Genomic DNA, 19452 nt, shown 5'->3' on the forward strand with positions numbered 1-19452 from the left:
TGTGAGTCCATGCAAAAGAAATTGTTGGTGAAAGTTAGATTGCTTGATAGGGAGTTTATAAATACACTGTAAAAAAAAATATGCCTCTCCAACATAAAAATTTCTAGTGACCCGTTGCACCTAAAATTTTTAGTTGGCCCAATTTAAGTTGCAGAAACCAACTTCTTTGTGTTGTGCTGACTACCCCTGCATGTAGACTGAGCTTGAAATAGAATGTTGTGTCAATTAAATATTTTCTGTTGACTAAACATAGCTTGTTGGGCCAACAAGCAGACTCAAATTGAAATAAAATGTTGTATTAATTAAATATTTCATTTTGGCCAAAAAGTCTATTTTTCGTTATTTCAAATAAATAACACACTATGCTCTGATAAAGTACATTTTATGTATTTATTTAAATCCATATGAACTTGTCTGTCATGCTAATAAAATAGCATGGCATATCACTCTTAGTCAATAGCTGTACTGGAAAAACAAATATCTGCTTTACAAAATGAAACTCAGTAACTTACACTTACAGTGTTAAAATGTATTCCGTTAGTAATGTGCATATTTCACACTTTCAAAAGTGTTATTTTAACTCCAAAATGGAGGGAGTCATATGTACATTTCAGGAGTGTTAAATTTGACTCAAATTGAGTTTGTATTTATGAGATGTGCTTTTTGACAAAAGGAATCTTTTCAGAAATAAAAGCAAAGCATTTAACCTATTGATAACAATGAATGCACATCAAAACAATCCAGAAAGTTAAAATGTAACCTTAGTCTGGGATCATAGTAGAATTCTGTTCATTGTAAAGTTAAAAATAAAGGCAAAATGCAAACAGTTGTTTTAACAAACTAGTTTTTATTAACAAACAAGTCCCTTTACATCATAGGTTAACTTTTAAAATAAATGAAGGCAAAATATAGACATTTCTGCCATCAGAATTATGTGAAAGCTGCTCATCAAATGGTCTGTTATCTCTGTAATACTTCAAGTCCTGTACATGTCAGTGAATGTAAGTCCTGTGTCAGTGAAGTTGAGTCAATACCTTCGACTTTGCAACAGTACAGCAACAACATTCAACAGATGAAAAACAGTTGCAGGATACGAGTGGATCAGTTGTGTCCAATTGCTAACAGTAAAGTTCAGTGCATAGTTGTTTCACAGAGAAGGAAAGGCTGTGCAGATCCAACTTTCTCGAAAAATCCTGTAGTGCTGGTTCCCTAGAGTAGACAACACAAAACCAGACCATTTACAATTAATATTTGTGTTTTATAAATACAGCAAGTTTATGGTGGAAAAAGTTCAATCATCTTAGACTTTTTTGACTCAAACAATAAACTATTTTGGTTAGATTAAGACTTGAATTTACTGATTTCCAAGTAAATTAAAGACTTAATTCATCCAAAAATATAAATTCTGTCATTAATTATTCACCCTTATGTTGTTCCAAACCAGTAAGAGTTTTGCTCATCTTTGGAACACTTAATGATGATATTTTAAAATTTCTGTCCCTTCATCGACAGCCTATTCAACTATCACTTCCAAAGCCACAGAAAGGTATAAAGGAAATCATAAGTAATCATGTGACTCAAGTGGTTTAACCTCAATTTTTTTTTATGAAGCAACAAGAGTGCTTTGTTTGCACAAAAAACAACAACAAAAAACTTAACTTTATGTACAAATTATTAATCTTCGATGCACGCTCACTTAACAACATCTGCTTTCGCATCAACAACATGCACAACTCGTAATGTTCTCATGAACGCATGTTGGAAATTTATATTTTCTAAATTAAGTGGTAAATGTTTTGTTGCTGCAAACACAGCACTCGCGTAGTTTAATAAAATGTATGTTAAACCACTGGAGTCGCATGGAGTACTTTAATGATGTACCTTTACACCTTTATGGGGCTTGAACGTGGTATTTGCGTAGACTGTCAATGGAGGGACAGGAAGCTCTCAGATTTCATTAAAAATATCCTCATTTGTGTTGTGAAGATAAAAGAAAGTCTTACATGTTTGGAACGAGATGAGGGTAAGTAATGACATCATTTCCATTTGTAGGTGAACTAACCCTTTAGGAATAAATTTAGACACGCACCTTAAGAAATCTCACTAAATAGTCAGCTGACGGAAGAATCTTTGTTCCCTTCTTGTAGCTTTGTGATGTTGGAGGCAGGTGATGGGCAGAGATTTCCCAATCAGTTGAGTCTAAAATTAAAAAAGCAAGACAACATCTACCTGTCAAATCATGAAAACAATTGGTTTGAAAACTAATTTTATTTAAAGGAAAAGTAACTTTTGTAAAGTAATTTGACTGGACAAATTCAAAATGACTGTTATGAAACACAAAAAATCTAGTTATACCAAATAGCAACAAAGCTTTTTTTAAATGTTTATGCACATGATTATCTCAAATGTTATCTGTAAAATCTGACCCTCACCAGGTTCTAGTCTGCACAGCCTTTAAAGACCAAGCCTGGTTAGCCTTAACCACTTGGTGCAGCATGGAAATGCTCCTAGCAAACACAAATAGCAAATACATTTAAACATGAAAGCATATCCAAACATCAACCAAAATTGAATCTGATAAATAAATTTTCATAAACATTTAATCTTAAAGAATTACTTACACATTCTAAGAAAATTTGTTTTTCAGTTAACGTTAGGTTTCAGTTAAAATAAGTTAACGTTAGGTGTGCTGGCAAACGAAAGTAAAATATGGTTTGAGGATAAATACATTATGATATTTGCACATCACAAATATTGTCATAAAGCAAAATAACATTATAAAATACATATTGTAAATGAGTTAAAACACTTACTCTGTGTTTTCACCGTTAAAAGCAAACTCCGTGTCTGCACTGCGTCACGAGTCAAAGAAGATGCAGGGCCTAACGTTAGTCTGTGAGAAAGGTTTAGGCGCACACATCACATAAATATCGTTATAAAACAATATAATGCCATGAAATACATGTTGTAAATTAGGTTAAAAACACTTACTTTCGGTGTTTTCCCTGTTAACGTTACAAGCAAACCTTCTCGTCGTCAGCTCCGTATTGAGTCAAAGATGTCGCCTTTGAGAAAGGTTTCAGCTCGTTTAAGCACACAGAGCATTTAAATTTCTCTATAAATCAATATGTTATAAAATACATATTGTAAATTAGATAAAACACTTACTTTCGTCGTTTCTCTGTTTAAAAGCAACCTCACCCTGGTCTGCTCCGCATCGCGCGTCAACGAAAATGCCTTTCTGAGAACGATTTAGCCATTTACAGCACATAAGTTACATATTGTAATAAAACAATATAATGTTATAAAATGCATATATAAATGCGATAAAACACTAAATATCTGTGTTTTCCCTCCTCGTATGCCTTGCATCGTGAGTCAAAGAAAATGGCGTCTGTGAAAAAAAGTTTCGTCGCGCTTCTTTGCGCATGCTCAGACGATTGACGCTGTTCCCTCTTGCTCGGCCAACATAATATTTTTTGTGCAACGTTAAAAGTTCTGTGAACACAATTATTTATTTTCTCTTGATGAACATTTTGTAGTACAGTCATGGAAATCATGCAATCATTGACCAAACATATTTTTCTTTTTTGACACAACCATTATGTTGAGCCAACATGTATTTCCTCATTTGTACAACTTTTCGCATCAATCATTTTTTACAGTGTATTATAATTACACATTAGAGCAAACTTTGCTGAGGGAAAATATTCCAAATAGAGGTTGAATTAAGGAATCAATTAAGCCAATTTTTTTTTTAATTGTGTTATTTAGTGAACTTAAATTAACTTAAACTAAATGTAGTAATTTAAGTTAACTTAAGTTTAAGCCACCCTTTTGTTGAAAATTTAGTATCACTGACCTCTTCAAAAATTGGGATTTGCTTTTCCAAAAAAAAATTAAGATTCCATTGATCATTTTATCAGCGTAAGGAGAAAACGGCTTGCCATACTGCAGCTTTTCCATACGAGTCCCGAGAGTTTTAATCGGACATCGTGTTAAATAGCCTTTGTATTTTGTAATTTGCATGGCAGTACGAGTGGAAACCAGGGATAACACGGATATTACGTCATTGACAGGCGACAAGTGAACATGGACGAGCCATTATTTCAAATTGGGATTTCTCTGAAATTAAAAATCTTTGGGAACTTTTGGGATACTGGAAGTACACAACTGCAGGAAATGCATCACACTTTGCAAGTGAGTTTTGGTTATTTTATTACAAAAATCTCACATATTGTCGCTTTGAAAACCTACACATTTTAATTTTTTTTTTTTGCATTTTGATTCCCTGTTAACTGTAGTAACAAACTGTCAGAATAATATACCCATTTGTTGACATTTAGCGAGAAACCTTATTTAGAAAATAAAATCTTATGTCAGAGGTTATGTCTACCTTCAACAATAAGGGTGTCCTCCCTTGAGATGTAGCCACACCCTCCAGTGTCATATTGCATCAACCAAAACCATTTGATCATTTAAAGAAATAGTGTATCTTTAATTAAAGGCCATTGTCATGCTCCTAAAGTGTTAACCCATTGAGCACAGTAAATCAAACTAAACGGCCCACTTTACCTGCATTCACCCTACATTTGTTTTTAAGAGTGCATTTACTATTGGAAGCTATGGCCAAAAAGCCTCTGAAAAGACCAAGAAAAAAAAACATGGGAATGTTCAGATTATGAAATATACTTTAATGTAGGACACATACAAAGAATACACAGGGAAAACCATGATTATCCTATTTGAATCTGCCCTTCCACCATATCTGACTCCCTCATCTTTGACTCTCAGTGCCTTCCTCCACATTTTTTCTTGGGGAGCACTTCAGTCTTCTGCCACAGACTTGGAGTAGTAATACCAATCACACCCAAAGCAATTATCGGTCCAGCACACTCCTTATCTGAATCCATTCCCAGATCATCCTCCTTCTCATGAACCACCACCGCACGTCCCAGAATGGAATAAGGCCCAAAGAGCTTGGCGCCTGGAAGCGTCAGGAACTGCCTTATAACTCCTTGCTCGGAAGCGAAGTTGCCCAGGTCTCCAGGATGAGGGTGGTCAACGCCGTTTGGATTATAATGAGGACCAACAGTGATGCTGCCTTGACTGAGGTCTCCATACTGATGGATGTGCACGGCACGCTCTTGAGGATCGATGGCAGGCAAACCACGGAGGTTGATTTTCACTTCTAAATCTCCATTGGGGAAGAGCTGCTTGAAGAGGATTTGCCCAAAGATCTTTGGCTGGTTACGTGGCAAATTGGGGCTGGGAGTTACTTCACAAGTGGCATAGATTGTGTTGTCGAACTCCACGACTTCCGGCTGTGGAGCTTGGGCAGGCAAACAAACTGGATTTTTGGAGAACTCTCCTCCTTGTATATGCAGCACCAGCAATATCAGAGGGAATATTAGGATGATTTTCTCCATGTTGATCTTTAAAGCCTACAATGAAGAGTGGATTCAGTGAAATCATGCCGTTTGGTTTAAGAATGGAATATTTTTGATAAAAGGTCAAAGCTTTGAGAAAAAAAAAAAAAAAAAAAGGCAGATTATTGGTATTGGATGTGTACCTGTAGTATCTTGAAAGTAAAATAATGATTAAAAAAAAAAAAAACCTGTAGGTCCACTTGCAGATAATAACACTGATGAATTATAAAAAGCCACTTAAGTGTACACACCGTACACTTTCATAAGTGTCACACCTGCCAGCCAAAGTGCCTATGATAGCCACCAGGTGGATGTAATCACACTAAAATGAGTCCAGGCAAAGGTTTATGGAAATGGTAAAGGTCTAGGGAGAAGTGCCCTCTGGTGGCTATCATAGCGCTTCTGCTGGCAGGAGTGACATTAAATACATGTACACTTTAAACAATTCAAGTAATTATGAAATGGATTACAAATAAAGATGTACTTCAGTCAAACAAAGGACTGTTTAATATACAGTTAAAATATGCATAAACATGCAATTAAGTCTGAAAACATTACATTCTTGCACTCAAGTATATCTTTTTTTATAGGTTTATTTTCAATAATATGTACTCTTCTTTTTAAAGCACAGGTAAAATAAAAGACAATATCTATACTTTTGCTTAAACTAACGTTTTTTAGTTGCACTAAATCAAGTCAGTTGATGGAGAAAAAAACACAAGCCTAAAACAGCAAAGGTGCGTCACCGTATAGCTGGAAAGCTTTCCTCAATCCGTGTGGAGCCTGAATATTGCAGTCACAAAAATACTACAGCGCTTAATCCGTGTGCAGTCCTGACCTGGGGTTGAGAGAATGTTCCTTTGCAATCACACTTTTGGCTGCTCTTTTAGGAACTCATGTTGAGCTACAAGTTAACCATGATAGTCTGTTAGTCACTAATTAACTTCACCTGTGTTTCATTTAGCTCCCTTTGTTTGCCTGTTTCTATATAGCACTCAGTTTATTCAGTTCTTTGTCTTGCATTGCACAATGTGTTCTCCAGTGTAGATTATCTCCATTGTTTTGTGTTTATTAAAAGAAGTACTGCTATAGATTCCTCTTCTCTTCTTTTGTGACTCATTAATTCTTAGTATACAATTCCACTTGACACCACTTCTTATAGCAGATATTCATCTCACATAAAGTGAATAGCTGACAGTTCTTCTTTTTCAAGAAACCATTTCTACAGACTCTGATGTACCAAGCCTGACAAGCCTATATTACACATGCAATTGGACTGTTATTTAATTGTCTTTGAAGGCAGAAGTAAACATTTCTGAGGGAATGATTCTTCTATGGCATCGATGTTAAAATCCCCTTTTAGTAGATTGAATGCAGGTAAGGTGGGACACTTTTTGTTAAACGTGTCATTTAGATACAGTACCTAGATGTTTATTTCTTTTTATTACTTTTGTTAACTTTAAGGTCCGACTTTAATATTTCATTTTGAATACAGTTGATATGTGTTATTTGCATGGTATATACCAATAAACATTTTGAGATCATGCACTCCAGACAAATTTCTTTTCAGGTAATGTGAGCCATCCCTAATTTATCAAAAATTATCCTGGATCTTAAAAACACATGATTTATAATCACATCACACTATTAATATTGTAACATCAGAGTCTGTAGAAATGGTTTCTTGAAAAAGAAGAACTGTCAGCTATTCACTTTATGTGAGATGAATATCTGCTATAAGAAGTGGTGTCAAGTGGAATTGTACACTAAGAATTAATGAGTCACAAATGAAGAGAAGAGGAATCTATAGCAGTACTTCTTTTAATGAACACAAAACAATGGAGATAATCTACACTGGAGAACACATTGTGCAATGCAAGACAAAGAACTGAATAAACTGAGTGCTATATAGAAACAGGCAAACAAAGGGAGCTAAATGAAACACAGGTGAAGTTAATTAGTGACTAACAGACTATCATGGTTAACTTGTAGCTCAACATGAGTTCCTAAAAGAGCAGCCAAAAGTGTGATTGCAAAGGAACATTCTCTCAACCCCAGGTCAGGACTGCACACGGATTAAGCGCTGTAGTATTTTTGTGACTGCAATATTCAGGCTCCACACGGATTGAGGACAGCTTTCCAGCTATACGGTGACGCACCTTTGCTGTTTTAGGCTTGTGTTTTTTTTCTCCATCAACTGACTTGATTTAGTGCAACTAAAAAACGATACTTGGTTACTCACGTAACCTCGGTTCTCTCTAGAGAGGGAACGAGTATTGCGTAAGGAACTTACGCTACGGGAAAAGTCATCTTTTCTCGAGATACTGAAGCCAAAAAATTATCCTTAATTTTCCATAATTTGTCAACGCAGTGCAGCAGGCGGCACAGCAGAGCTAGAGCAGGCAATACTGCGTGCTCATTGGCTGCCGCGCGGCAACTGCTTAAGCCTACCAGTGAGCCCCGCGTGACGTCACGCCCAATCAGGGCGCGCGCGCCCTCGCGCGTCACAGCCCGCCAGAAGGGGCGGCGTCAGAGCGTATAAAAACAGGGCTCGGAGGCTTAATTCTCTGGTTTCTGTCGAATGAAGCGACATGAGCTCGAGGCGCAAGCACGGCAGGGAACGCAATACTCGTTCCCTCTCTAGAGAGAACCGAGGTTACGTGAGTAACCAAGTATCGTTCTCTTACGAGAGGTTCTCTCGTATTGCGTAAGGAACTTACGCTACGGGAACCCTTTGTCAACGCCGTGCGCGCCATGCATCCACACACACTCCGGGGGGGGGGGACCCGGGGAGTGAAGAGTGGGGAGAGAGGTGGCCAGCAATGCGGGCCAACACATGTACATAAGCACCCATAGGGAGAAACAGAGCGGCGCAGCCGGTCTATATATATATAAGAGCTTTCCCTGAAAGTGCGGCTCGACCAGAAGAGTCAAATCTAATATCCAGCCTGCAAATGAGCAGGGCATGCACATGATTTAGACTGCAAGAAGTTTAGCCTGCAAGGCGGGAACTTCCAGGTTATAAAACCTAACAAATGTAGACGGGGAGGCCCAGCCCGCTGCCGTACAAATGTCATAAATGGAAATCCCACTGGACCATGCCCACGATGAGGCAACGCCTCTGGTGGAATGAGCCCGTATGCCCAGAGGGCACTGCAGGTCTTTGGACGCGTATGCTGTCGCGATAGCGTCCACTATCCATCTGGATAACGTCTGTTTCGAGGCGGCGAGACCCTTGGTGCGCCCACCAAACGAAACAAAGAGCTGCTCTGAGAGCCTGAAGGCTGCAGAGCGCGTAATATAAAGCCTTAACGCCCTAACAGGGCAAAGGAGGTTATTATCAACCTCGCTGGCTGCCGGCGGCAGGGCTGAGAGGGAGATAACCTGTGCTCTGAAAGGAGTACCCAACACTTTAGGGACATAGCCATGTCTGGGTTTGAGAATGACTAACGAGTCGTTAGGTCCAAACTCGAGACACAACGCGCTAACTGATAGCGCATGTAAGTCACCCACGCGTTTTACTGAGGCGAGGGCCAGCAGAAAAACGGTTTTGAAAGTGAGGTATTTGAGACCCACAGAGTCTAGCGGCTCGAAGGGAAAAGCTTTAAGGGCCTCCAGGACCAAAGACAGATCCCATATCGGAACCGAAGGTGGCCGCGGAGGGTTCAGCCTCCTGGCGCCTCGCAGGAAACGGGTAACGAGTTCGTTTCTTCCAAGTGCGCGGTCGCGCGCCGAGTCGGCGAACGCAGCAATCGCCGCAACATATACCTTGAGCGTGGAGGGGGACCTGCCCGCGTCCAAGAGCTCTTGGAGGAAGTTCAGAACCTGTGGAACCCCACAGGACTGAGAGTTCAAACTCTTCCCTGCACACCATTTATTAAACACTGACCATTTAGACGCATAGAGCCGCCTCGTCGAGGGGGCTCTGGACTGCGAGATCGTGTTAACTACCCCTTCTGGCAAATCAACGAATATTTGTTGATTACCCACGCATGCAGAGACCAGTGCTCTGGATGGGGATGCAGAATTGACCCCCGGGCTTGAGAGAGAAGGTCTCTCCTCACCGGAATCGGCCACGGGGCTGTGTCTGACATGTTTACCAGCTCCGGGAACCAGGGTTGGTTCTCCCAGTGCGGGGCTATGAGGAGCACTGCGCAGCGCGTTTCCCTGATCTTCGCTAATACCTGAGGCAGCATTGAGATCGGGGGGAAAGCGTACAATGGGACACTGGGCCAAGCCTGGGCCAGCGCGTCCTCGCTCTTCGAAAAGAACCTTTTGCACTGAGCGTTCTCGCTTGTGGCGAAAAGGTCCAATTTCGCTTCGCCGAAGCGGAGCCACAACGTCTGTATCGTCTGGCTGTGTAACGCCCATTCCCCTGGGGGAACATTGTCCCTGGACAGTTTGTCCGGGCCGTCGTTCAGGTGCCCGGGCACGTGCGCGGCTCTCAGCGAGCGCAGCGAGCCCAAACCAAAAGGCGTTCTGTTAGAGCGCGCAGGGCTCTGGATCTGAGTCCGCCCTGGCGGTTCACGTAGGACACCACTGACATGTTGTCTGAGCGAACTAGCACGTGGTGTCCCCGCAGATATGGGAGAAAATGCTTCAAAGCTTTCTCGACCGCTAACATCTCCAGACAGTTTATGTGGAGGTTCCGCTCTGGGCCCGACCAGGGGCCGCAGATCGGTCTGCCCTCGTAAAGCGCTCCCCAACCCATGTTGGACGCATCTGTCGAGACCACTTTGCGGTGTGAGATGGCTCCCATTGTCACTCCCTGACGGTACCATTCGGGCGCTAGCCAGGGCTGCAGGGCTGAGACACAGACCTGAGTTACGCTGACTCGAGCACTGCCCGAAACCCACGCTCCGCGGGGTACTTTCGATTTCAGCCAGCATTGTAGCGGGCGCATTCGAAGTAAACCCAGCCGTAGGACCGCTGCGGCTGATGCCATATGGCCAAACAGCCTTTGGAAACGTTTCAGAGGGAGGTATCTGCCCTTTTGGACGGATGCGGCGAGGTGTCGAACACAGCGCGCGCGCTGTTCTGACAGCCTGGCAGTCATCGCCACCGAGTCCAGTTCTATTCCTAGGAAGGAAATAGACTGACTGGGGATAAGTGAGCTCTTGTCCCAGTTCACCGAAAGACCCAAGCTTTCCAGATGACTGAGTAGCGCTATCTTGTGAGAGATAAGTTCCTCTTTTGACTGCGCTAGAATGAGCCAATCGTCCAGATAGTTCAGGATTCGCATGCCCCGTTTTCTCAGGGGAGCGAGAGCTGAATCCATGCACTTCGTAAATGTGCGAGGTGCCAGGGACAGGCCGAACGGCAGGACGGTATATTGATACACCTGGCCGTCGAAGGCGAATCTCAAGAATGGCCTGTGACGGGGTATAATCTGGATTTGAAAATACGCGTCTTTCAGATCGAGAGATATAAACCAGTCCCTCGGGCGAATTAGCGCGAGGATCTGCCTGGTCGTAAGCATTTTGAACGGCCGCTTCATGAGGGTTCTGTTCAAATGTCTCAGATCTAATATGGGTCTGAGCCCGCCGTCCTTCTTGGGCACGAGGAAATAACGGCTGTAAAAGCCTGCCTCGGTCAGAGAAGGAGGAACTCTCTCTATCGCCTTTTTTCGCAGCAGCTTTGCTATCTCTGCATGCAGCAGATGGGCTGCTTCTGCGTTCACTTTCGTTTCGGTCCGGGCTAGAAAGCGCGGAGGCCGACGACTGAACTGTAGCGAATAGCCCTGTATTACCGTGTCCAGCACCCATGTCGACACACCCGGGATAGCTTTCCATGCATTCGCACTCATAGCTAGGGGTCGAATGGCCTCTGAGTCCTGCCCGTCGCATAGCGCGGGACGAGGAGTCTGCAGTGGCGGGCGCGCGCTGCGCGCTGAGACAGTGCTGCGAGACGGGGACTCGCTGATAGCAGTGACCGGCCGAATTGCGCTGGGAGAGTGCGCGTGAGTGTTTACAGAAGAGTGTGAACGCGGGGGAGCGGGCACAGGACTCTTTATTAAAACACGGCCGGTGGCGGTGGCGATATCTGAACCCTGAATGCGTGAGACAGAGCGAGCAGTGTGTGGTTGTGAGCACTCGTGAGCGGGCACATTTTCTACACTTATCACTCGAGCGGCGAGAGCGCGCTTTATGCGAGTGTGCTCTGTAAAGTACACAGGGGGGTTTGTGCTTGTGTGTAGAAATGAACACTGGGTTGTGGGCATATTTACTACACTCATAACACTGTCGGCGTGAGCCGAATGGCCAGATATTATGCTCATATTGTGATTTATCTGGGTCGCCGTAAAAACGGCGTTTGAGTGCAGGCGAGTGAGTCGACAGACTGGCTCGTTGGCTGCTGAAAACACTACTGCAGTAGCCTTTTTTAAGGGGACTGGCAGAGGAAGACAGATGGATTTTGACGGCGGTCCGGCCGCAGCGGGACCCGGCCGTCTTTTCCTCCCGGCGAGTGCTAGGAGGACTTCGCAGGCTCGGACTTCAGCGAGACTCGAGGCCGAGGCCCTCGCGGGGGCGGCGGTCTGCGCTGGCTGGTTGAGCGGGACCTAGGGCGGCCGCGCTGGTGCTGCTGTGTGGTCGGAGGGCGGGAAGAGCGCTGGGCAGAGCTGCGTGCGGGAGGCTCTGTGTTAGAGCGGCCCGCAGCGGAGCTCGAGCGGCGAGGCAGGAAGAGGCTCATAGCCTGTGATGCCTTCTGCACCTCCGTAAACCGGTCCACGAGGCCACTCACTGCTGGTCCGAAGAGGCCGGTGGGGGAGAGCGGGGCGTTAAGGAAGACGGACCGCTCTGCTTCTCCCATATCGGCTAGCGTCAGCCACAGGTGGCGCTCTGTGACGGTGAGCGAGGCCATTGAGCGACCGATAGCTTGTGCAGCTACTAGTGGTGTCAACAATAATCGATTCGGCGATGCATCGCAATGCGGGGCATGCACGATTCAGCATCGATGCGGCAAAGTGCCATAATCGATTATGTCACTGTTTTAGGGGTGTAACGGTACGCGTATTCGTATTAAACCGTTCGGTACAAGGCACGCATTTTCAAACCGAATGGTTATTTCAAATGTAAGCGCGTCGCGAGCGCGCTCATAATGTAGACGCTGGCGCGACCACAACATCAAATGGCAAACGCAATGTAAGCGGAACGAAACTGAGCTACTCGTGACGGACTGTTTATCAGGTTGGACCAACGCAGCGCGAGCCGATCTTATACTACACAGCGCTAAGAGATCCAGTAAAGAAAGCATTTGAACTCGCCACTAATAACATCGCTGCGAGATCTAGTGAGAAACATTCACATTTCTCCGTTATTAACGGATCAAACAGCGCTGACGTGGAAACCAGGAAGAAACATTGTGACATGAATGAACAATCCAGTGTCCACAGATCTGCAATATTCACCATGGATTTACTGTAGTAACACTAACTGCAACTTTGGAAGTTTGGCAGGAATAGTAGGCTATAATTGTTTCAAGTAACGTTATGTCTGATTTATTTAGACATTATGAATAACATTGCTGCCCTCAAATGTTAATCTGAACTAAAATAAACATTTGTTTATAAGCACAAAATATTACATTTAATTTTTTCCAAGGAGCTGTTTTGTTTTATATGCTCCTAAGAAGAGTCAATTATAGGTCCATCATTGCTCAAAGAAAAAAATGTCATACTTTATGATAGTTCTAATAAAAAAAGAATAAAAAAAAAAATCAAGGAAATTTCTCTGGCATTTCTTTCTTTTTGCTGTATCAAAAACATACCGAACCGTGACACAAGTGTATCGTATTGAACCGAACCATGAATTTTGTGAACCGTTACACCCTACACTGTTTATTTTCTGGCCTTGAGTTGGACAATAAAGTTTAAATTTTATTTCAAATGGTTCTCAAGCAGAGAGAAGAGAAACATTTCTCATTCAAAGCAATGAAAGCAGTGATTTATGCTTTCTTTTTCAGGTTTGAAAATGCCATATCCAATACCCTGTACCATTCAATTTTATTTTATTTAATGACATTTATGTCAAAGATACAGGAGAGTGATAATACACACATAGCAGCCAATAAAATCTGTTGTTCAATATCTGACTGCTTGTATTGCCTCATGACTGATGAAAATTTTGCCTTGTTGTGTGCAGTAGAATTTTGATGCATCACAATGCATCGTAGAATCGAATTGAATCGAATCGTTACCTGGTGAATCGTAATCGAATCGAATCGTGAGGGCAGTGCCAATGCACACCCCTAGCAGCTACCTTGGTAGCGCGGAGAGAGAGATCTGTCGCGCTGCGCAGGTCGGTCAAGGTGGACTTGTCGGGGCCCCTCTCGTCCAGCTGGCGGAGGAGGTCGGCCTGAAGGACCTGAAGGACCGCCATTGTGTGCAGGGCTGAAGCGGCCTGTCCGTTAGCCGAGAAGGCGCGGTGGACGAACGCCGAAGTAGTCCTGCAGGCCTTGGACGGGAGGGCAGACTTTGAGCGCCATCTCGCGGATGGGGGGCAAAGGTGCGCTGCGACCGCCTGTTCGACCGGAGGGATGTCGTTGTATCCCTTCTCCGCGGCTCCGTCCACTCGGGAGAGAGCAGCTGAGGCTGAAGAGCGGAGCCTGGCCGAAACTGGAGCGTTCCACGCTTTGGAGAGTTCCTCGTGGAGCTCGGGCAGAAAAGGCGCTGGTCTGGACGCTGTAGACTGGCGGCGGTTGGGCAGGAAGCATCCATCGAGCCTGTTCGGTGGAGGCACCGCAGGCGGGGACCACTCGAGGCCTAAGCGCTCGACTGCCGTCGTGAGGAGGCGGAGAAGCTCCGCGTCCACACCGGTGTGGGTCCTGCCAGATTCTCTCGAAGACGAGGCAGAGCGGAGTGAACCGGACCACTCTTCGCTGTCTGACGCCAGAAGAGAGCAGCTGTCCAGAAGCGCGTCCACTTCCGCTTCATCCTCAGAGGCGACGGCATCGCGGGCCGTAGCCGGCGGCTGCGCGTCGGGAAGCGGGGGAGGCGAGGGAGAGAGCGAGGCTCGCGGGAGGTGCTCCGGCGAGGGCCTGGCTCGAATCTCCGGCTCCGGTGGTCTCTGCGAGCGGCGTTTCTTCTTATGCGGCCCGGAGACAGTTGGAGCGGGTTCTGCATTGAACAAGGCGAGTCGAGCCCGCAGGGTCGACATCGGCAGTTCCTCGCAGATTTCGCAGCCGCCCGAAGACAAGGCAGCGGCTGCATGGTCACGTCCCAGGCAGAGAGCGCAGACCACGTGGCGGTCTCTGTCGCTGAGCGGAGAGCGGCATGAACCGCATGAAACTCGAGGCATTTTGCAACAAACGCCTTGCTCTTTTAGTGAGTGCTGTAAGAAAAACACACACACAACAAGCGAGAAAGGATATATCGCCGGATAGCTGAGCTGGCACGGCAGGCTGAAGGCGGCGAGAATCGACCGGCTTCCTCAGGCTGTCCTAAGCTGGCTCGTTGCTGGATTCGACGGCGACGGCTTCTCTCAGAGTGCAGCGATGCGAAGAGCTTCGCTGAAGAGACAGAAATCAGAGAATTAAGCCTCCGAGCCCTGTTTTTATACGCTCTGACGCCGCCCCTTCTGGCGGGCTGTGACGCGCGAGGGCGCGCGCGCCCTGATTGGGCGTGACGTCACGCGGGGCTCACTGGTAGGCTTAAGCAGTTGCCGCGCGGCAGCCAATGAGCACGCAGTATTGCCTGCTCTAGCTCTGCTGTGCCGCCTGCTGCACTGCGTTGACAAATTATGGAAAATTAAGGATAATTTTTTGGCTTCAGTATCTCGAGAAAAGATGACTTTTCCCGTAGCGTAAGTTCCTTACGCAATACGAGAGAACCTCTCGTAAGAGAACGTTAGTTTAAGCAAAAGTATAGATATTGTCTTTTATTTTACCTGTCCTTGTGAAAAAGTACACTTTAGCATGCTTTAAAAAGAAGAGTACATATTATTGAAAATAAACCTATAAAAAATATATACTTGAGTGCAAGAATTTAATGTTTTCAGACTTAATTGCATGTTTATGCATATTTTAACTGTATATTAAACAGTCCTTTGTTTGACTGAAGTACATCTTTATTTGTAATCCATTTCATAATTACTTGAATTGTTTAAAGTGTACATGTATTTAATGTCAGTCCTGCCAGCAGAAGCGCTATGATAGCCACCAGAGGGCACTTCTCCCTAGACCTTTTCCATTTCCATAAACCTTTGCCTGGACTCATTTTAGTGTGATTACATCCACCTGGTGGCTATCATAGGCACTTTGGCTGGCAGGTGTGACACTTATGAAAGTGTACGGTGTGTACACTTAAGTGGCTTTTTATAATTCATCAGTGTTATTATCTGCAAGTGGACCTACAGGTTTTTTTTTTATCATTATTGTACTTTCAAGATACTACAGGTACACATCCAATACCAATAATCGCCCTTTTTTTTTCATTCTCAAAGCTTTGACTCTTTATCAAAAATATTCCATTCTTAAACCAAACGGCATGATTTCACTGAATCCACTCTTCATTGTAGGCTTTAAAGATCAACATGGAGAAAATCATCCTAATATTCCCTCTGATATTGCTGGTGCTGCATATACAAGGAGGAGAGTTCTCCAAAAATCCAGTTTGTTTGCCTGCCCAAGCTCCACAGCCGGAAGTCGTGGAGTTCGACAACACAATCTATGCCACTTGTGAAGTAACTCCCAGCCCCAATTTGCCACGTAACCAGCCAAAGATCTTTGGGCAAATCCTCTTCAAGCAGCTCTTCCCCAATGGAGATTTAGAAGTGAAAATCAACCTCCGTGGTTTGCCTGCCATCGATCCTCAAGAGCGTGCCGTGCACATCCATCAGTATGGAGACCTCAGTCAAGGCAGCATCACTGTTGGTCCTCATTATAATCCAAACGGCGTTGACCACCCTCATCCTGGAGACCTGGGCAACTTCGCTTCCGAGCAAGGAGTTATAAGGCAGTTCCTGACGCTTCCAGGCGCCAAGCTCTTTGGGCCTTATTCCATTCTGGGACGTGCGGTGGTGGTTCATGAGAAGGAGGATGATCTGGGAATGGATTCAGATAAGGAGTGTGCTGGACAGATAATTGCTTTGGGTGTGATTGGTATTACTACTCCAAGTCTGTGGCAGAAGACTGAAGTGCTCCCCAAGAAAAAATGTGGAGGAAGGCACTGAGAGTCAAAGATGAGGGAGTCAGATATGGTGGAAGGGCAGATTCAAATAGGATAATCATGGTTTTCCTTGTGTATTCTTTGTATGTGTCCTACATTAAAGTATATTTCATAACCTGAACATTCCCATGTTTTTTTTCTTTGTCTTTTCAGAGGCTTTTTGGCCATAGCTTCCAATAGTAAATGCACTCTTAAAAACAAATGTAGGGTGAATGCAGGTAAAGTGGGCCGTTTAGTTTGATTTACTGTGCTCAATGGGTTAACACTTTAGGAGCATGACAATGGCCTTTAATTAAAGATACACTATTTCTTAAATGATCAAATGGTTTTGGTTGATGCAATATGACACTGGAGGGTGTGGCTACATCTCAAGGGAGGACACCCTTATTGTTGAAGGTAGACATAACCTCTGACATAAGATTTTATTTTCCGAATTATAAGGTTTCTCGCTAAATGTCAACAAATGGGTATATTATTCTGACAGTTTGTTCCTACAGTTAACGGAATCAAAATGCTAAAATTATTTTAAAATGTGTTGGTTTTTTTGTAAAGTGTTTAAAGCGACAATATGTAAGATTTTTGTAATAAAATAACCAAAACTCACTTGCAAAGTGTGATGCATTTCCTGCAGTTGTGTACTTCCAGTATCCCAAAAGTTCCCAAAGATTTTTAATTCCAATTTTAAATAATGGCTCGTCCATGTTCACTTGTCGCCTGTCAATGACGTAATAACCACGTTATCCCTGGTTTCCGCTCGTACTGCCATAGTAACCTTTGCCACAGACACGTTACGTCTAGCTGCACGCTCATGGAGTTGTTTTGTTCAAACATTATGGACCATGGCAAGCAGACTTTGGGACAAAAGGAGAACTAAAACGAGGATCAATATCGGCATGGTGTTTTCGAGATGCCGAGAGCTCCACGTCCGTGACAAACTTCGACTTGACAGAGACGTCTTGAATGTACTTTAAGTCAAGTCATCATTTATATAGCGCTTTTAACAATGTAGATTGTTTCAAAGCAGCTTTACAGAGATAAACGTATAATTTAAGGTAACAGAGATTGTTTTGGCTTTACAGCGGTTCTTTAATAAAGTTATTTTACAGCTAAAGTTAGTTTGATTCGCTTCCATCGGAAAGATAATTTGTTATTAAATTAGGGGCCGCCAAGACGACACCATTCTCTCTACACAGACTTTAAACGCAAACCTGTGAGAAACGCTGATGGCGTTCACATGCGCATTAAGAATTGGTTCTATAGTTATGTGCGTTTGATTATATGTGCGCAGGTTTGGAATTCACTACAAACCAAGCCTAAACAAAGTACTGGTCTTTCCTTATAAATTTTGATACAGAATTTATTTTATTTGTCACTTCGCGGTAGGTCGCGAATTGAATTTTCCCGACGACGCTTTATCTGTAAAGTGGGAAAGGGATCCTCCATAGGGAGAGACTAGTTGGCACTTCAGCACAGCGTTGTCATCGGGTCCAGGCGAAGGTCCTTCGTCAGATCAGGATACGGCCTGGATCCAGCCGGCTGTGGGAAAACCTCAGGATAAACAAAGACACTAAAATTAGCATAGATGCCATTCTTCTTATGATGTAACGAGGAAAATCAGGATTTATGGGAAGTGTTCCCGGTTCCGGCTGACCTAATCTATGCAGCCTAACATTGAATTTTAAAAGTCTATAATGTATTATGTGAATGCTAGCTCAAAAAGATGTGTTTTTAGTCTAGCTTTGAACTGACAGAGTGAGTCTGCTTCCCGGACAATGTTAGGAAGACTGTTCCAAAGTTTTGGTGCTAAATAGGAAAAGGATCTACCGCCAGCAGTCGATTTTGATATTCTAGGTATTATTAACTGGCCGGAATTTCGAGATCGCAATAGACGTGAAGGACTATAATGCGTTAAGAGCTCGCTCAAGTACTGCAGAGCTAAACCATTTAGTGCTTTGTACGTGATCAGCAATATTTTAAAATTGATGCGATGTTTAGTAGGGAGCCAGTGCAGTGTTGACAGAACTGGGCTAATATGGTCATACTTCCTGGTTCTGGTAAGAACTCGAGCTGCTGCATTTTGAACCAGCTGTAGTTTGTTTATTAAGCGTGCAGGGCAACCACCCAGTAGAGCATTACAATAATCTAGCCTTGACGTCATGAACGCATGAACTAATTGTTCCGCATTTGTCAATGAGAGCATATGACGTAATTTAGATATATTTTTAAGATGGAAAATGCGGTTTTACAGATACTAGACACGTGACTTTCAAATGAAAGATTGGTATCAAAGAGCACTTTATTAGACAGGTGAGCAAATGTGCATAAAACTAATCAATGTTATACAGCTTAACATGATGAAATGCTAGAATATGATCAGTAGGTTATTCTAACGTTCATCTAGCTTACTGCTAGTCTCATACAGACAAACAAACATATAGAATAACATTATAACTTTCAACACACTCAAATGCAGTTTAGTGTGATAGTGTAGAACAAGTGAAACAGCGCTGCGTTACCTCACAAGTTTAATTCGCCAAATAAACTGACTTGTTAACCCTCTTCCACCAAGGCAGTGCTGGTGCTGGTTCGGAGCTAGAGCCTAGTTTCAAATCGGTTCTTTGTTTTTCCACACCCAAAGCACCAGCCCTGAACCAGGAAAAGTGGTTCTTGAGTAGCACCAAAACATTGCTGGTCTAGAAGTAAGAACCGCTTGCACTGGGGGCTGGGGGCGGGGTTACCGTGACCAACAAGACGAACAGAAACTTGTGACCGCCATTTTTCAAATAGCAGCTAATCGAGCTAATAGCAGCTTGATTGTAATCTCCGTCTATGCAAGTTACGGCGAGCTGCACGAACACG

The 19452-nt window shown here is 43.7% G+C and overlaps 2 protein-coding genes and 1 long non-coding RNA gene across 4 annotated transcripts; 1 reads left to right on the forward strand and 2 right to left on the reverse strand.

Moving 5' to 3' along the window:
• Positions 1–2432: 2432 nt before the first annotated feature.
• On the reverse strand, positions 2433–3273 carry LOC308696532. Of its 2 annotated transcripts, XR_014030827.1 has the most exons (4): positions 3169–3273; positions 2992–3065; positions 2841–2893; positions 2433–2507 (listed from the first exon to the last, which is right to left on the reverse strand). It is a non-coding gene; the product is annotated as an uncharacterized lncRNA (long non-coding RNA). The 2 variants fall into 2 exon arrangements; XR_014030828.1 differs by lacking the exon at positions 2433–2507 and having other exon boundaries at positions 2788–2893.
• Positions 3274–4675: 1402 nt separating this feature from the next.
• Positions 4676–6376, reverse strand: LOC308695460 (extracellular superoxide dismutase [Cu-Zn]-like). The gene is made up of 2 exons (XM_081373611.1): positions 6176–6376; positions 4676–5444 (listed from the first exon to the last, which is right to left on the reverse strand). The coding sequence occupies exon 2, from the start codon at positions 5427–5429 to the stop codon at positions 4791–4793; it is 639 nt and encodes a 212-aa protein (XP_081229737.1). The 5' UTR covers positions 5430–5444; positions 6176–6376; the 3' UTR covers positions 4676–4790.
• Positions 6377–7367: 991 nt separating this feature from the next.
• On the forward strand, positions 7368–16712 carry LOC308695917 (extracellular superoxide dismutase [Cu-Zn]-like). The gene is made up of 2 exons (XM_081374186.1): positions 7368–7579; positions 15944–16712. The coding sequence occupies exon 2, from the start codon at positions 15959–15961 to the stop codon at positions 16595–16597; it is 639 nt and encodes a 212-aa protein (XP_081230312.1). The 5' UTR covers positions 7368–7579; positions 15944–15958; the 3' UTR covers positions 16598–16712.
• The last annotated feature ends 2740 nt before the right edge of the window (positions 16713–19452 follow it).

Source organism: Scardinius erythrophthalmus, assembly GCF_964197995.2.
Source record: "Scardinius erythrophthalmus genome assembly, chromosome: 9".
In the NCBI taxonomy this organism is placed as follows: domain Eukaryota; kingdom Metazoa; phylum Chordata; class Actinopteri; order Cypriniformes; family Leuciscidae; genus Scardinius; species Scardinius erythrophthalmus.

Coding starts and splice junctions, on each gene's coding strand:
- LOC308695460 (XM_081373611.1), bottom strand. CDS start 5,429: ATGGAGAAAATCATCCTAATATTCCCTCTGATATTGCTGGTGCTGCAT.
- LOC308695917 (XM_081374186.1), top strand. CDS start 15,959: ATGGAGAAAATCATCCTAATATTCCCTCTGATATTGCTGGTGCTGCAT.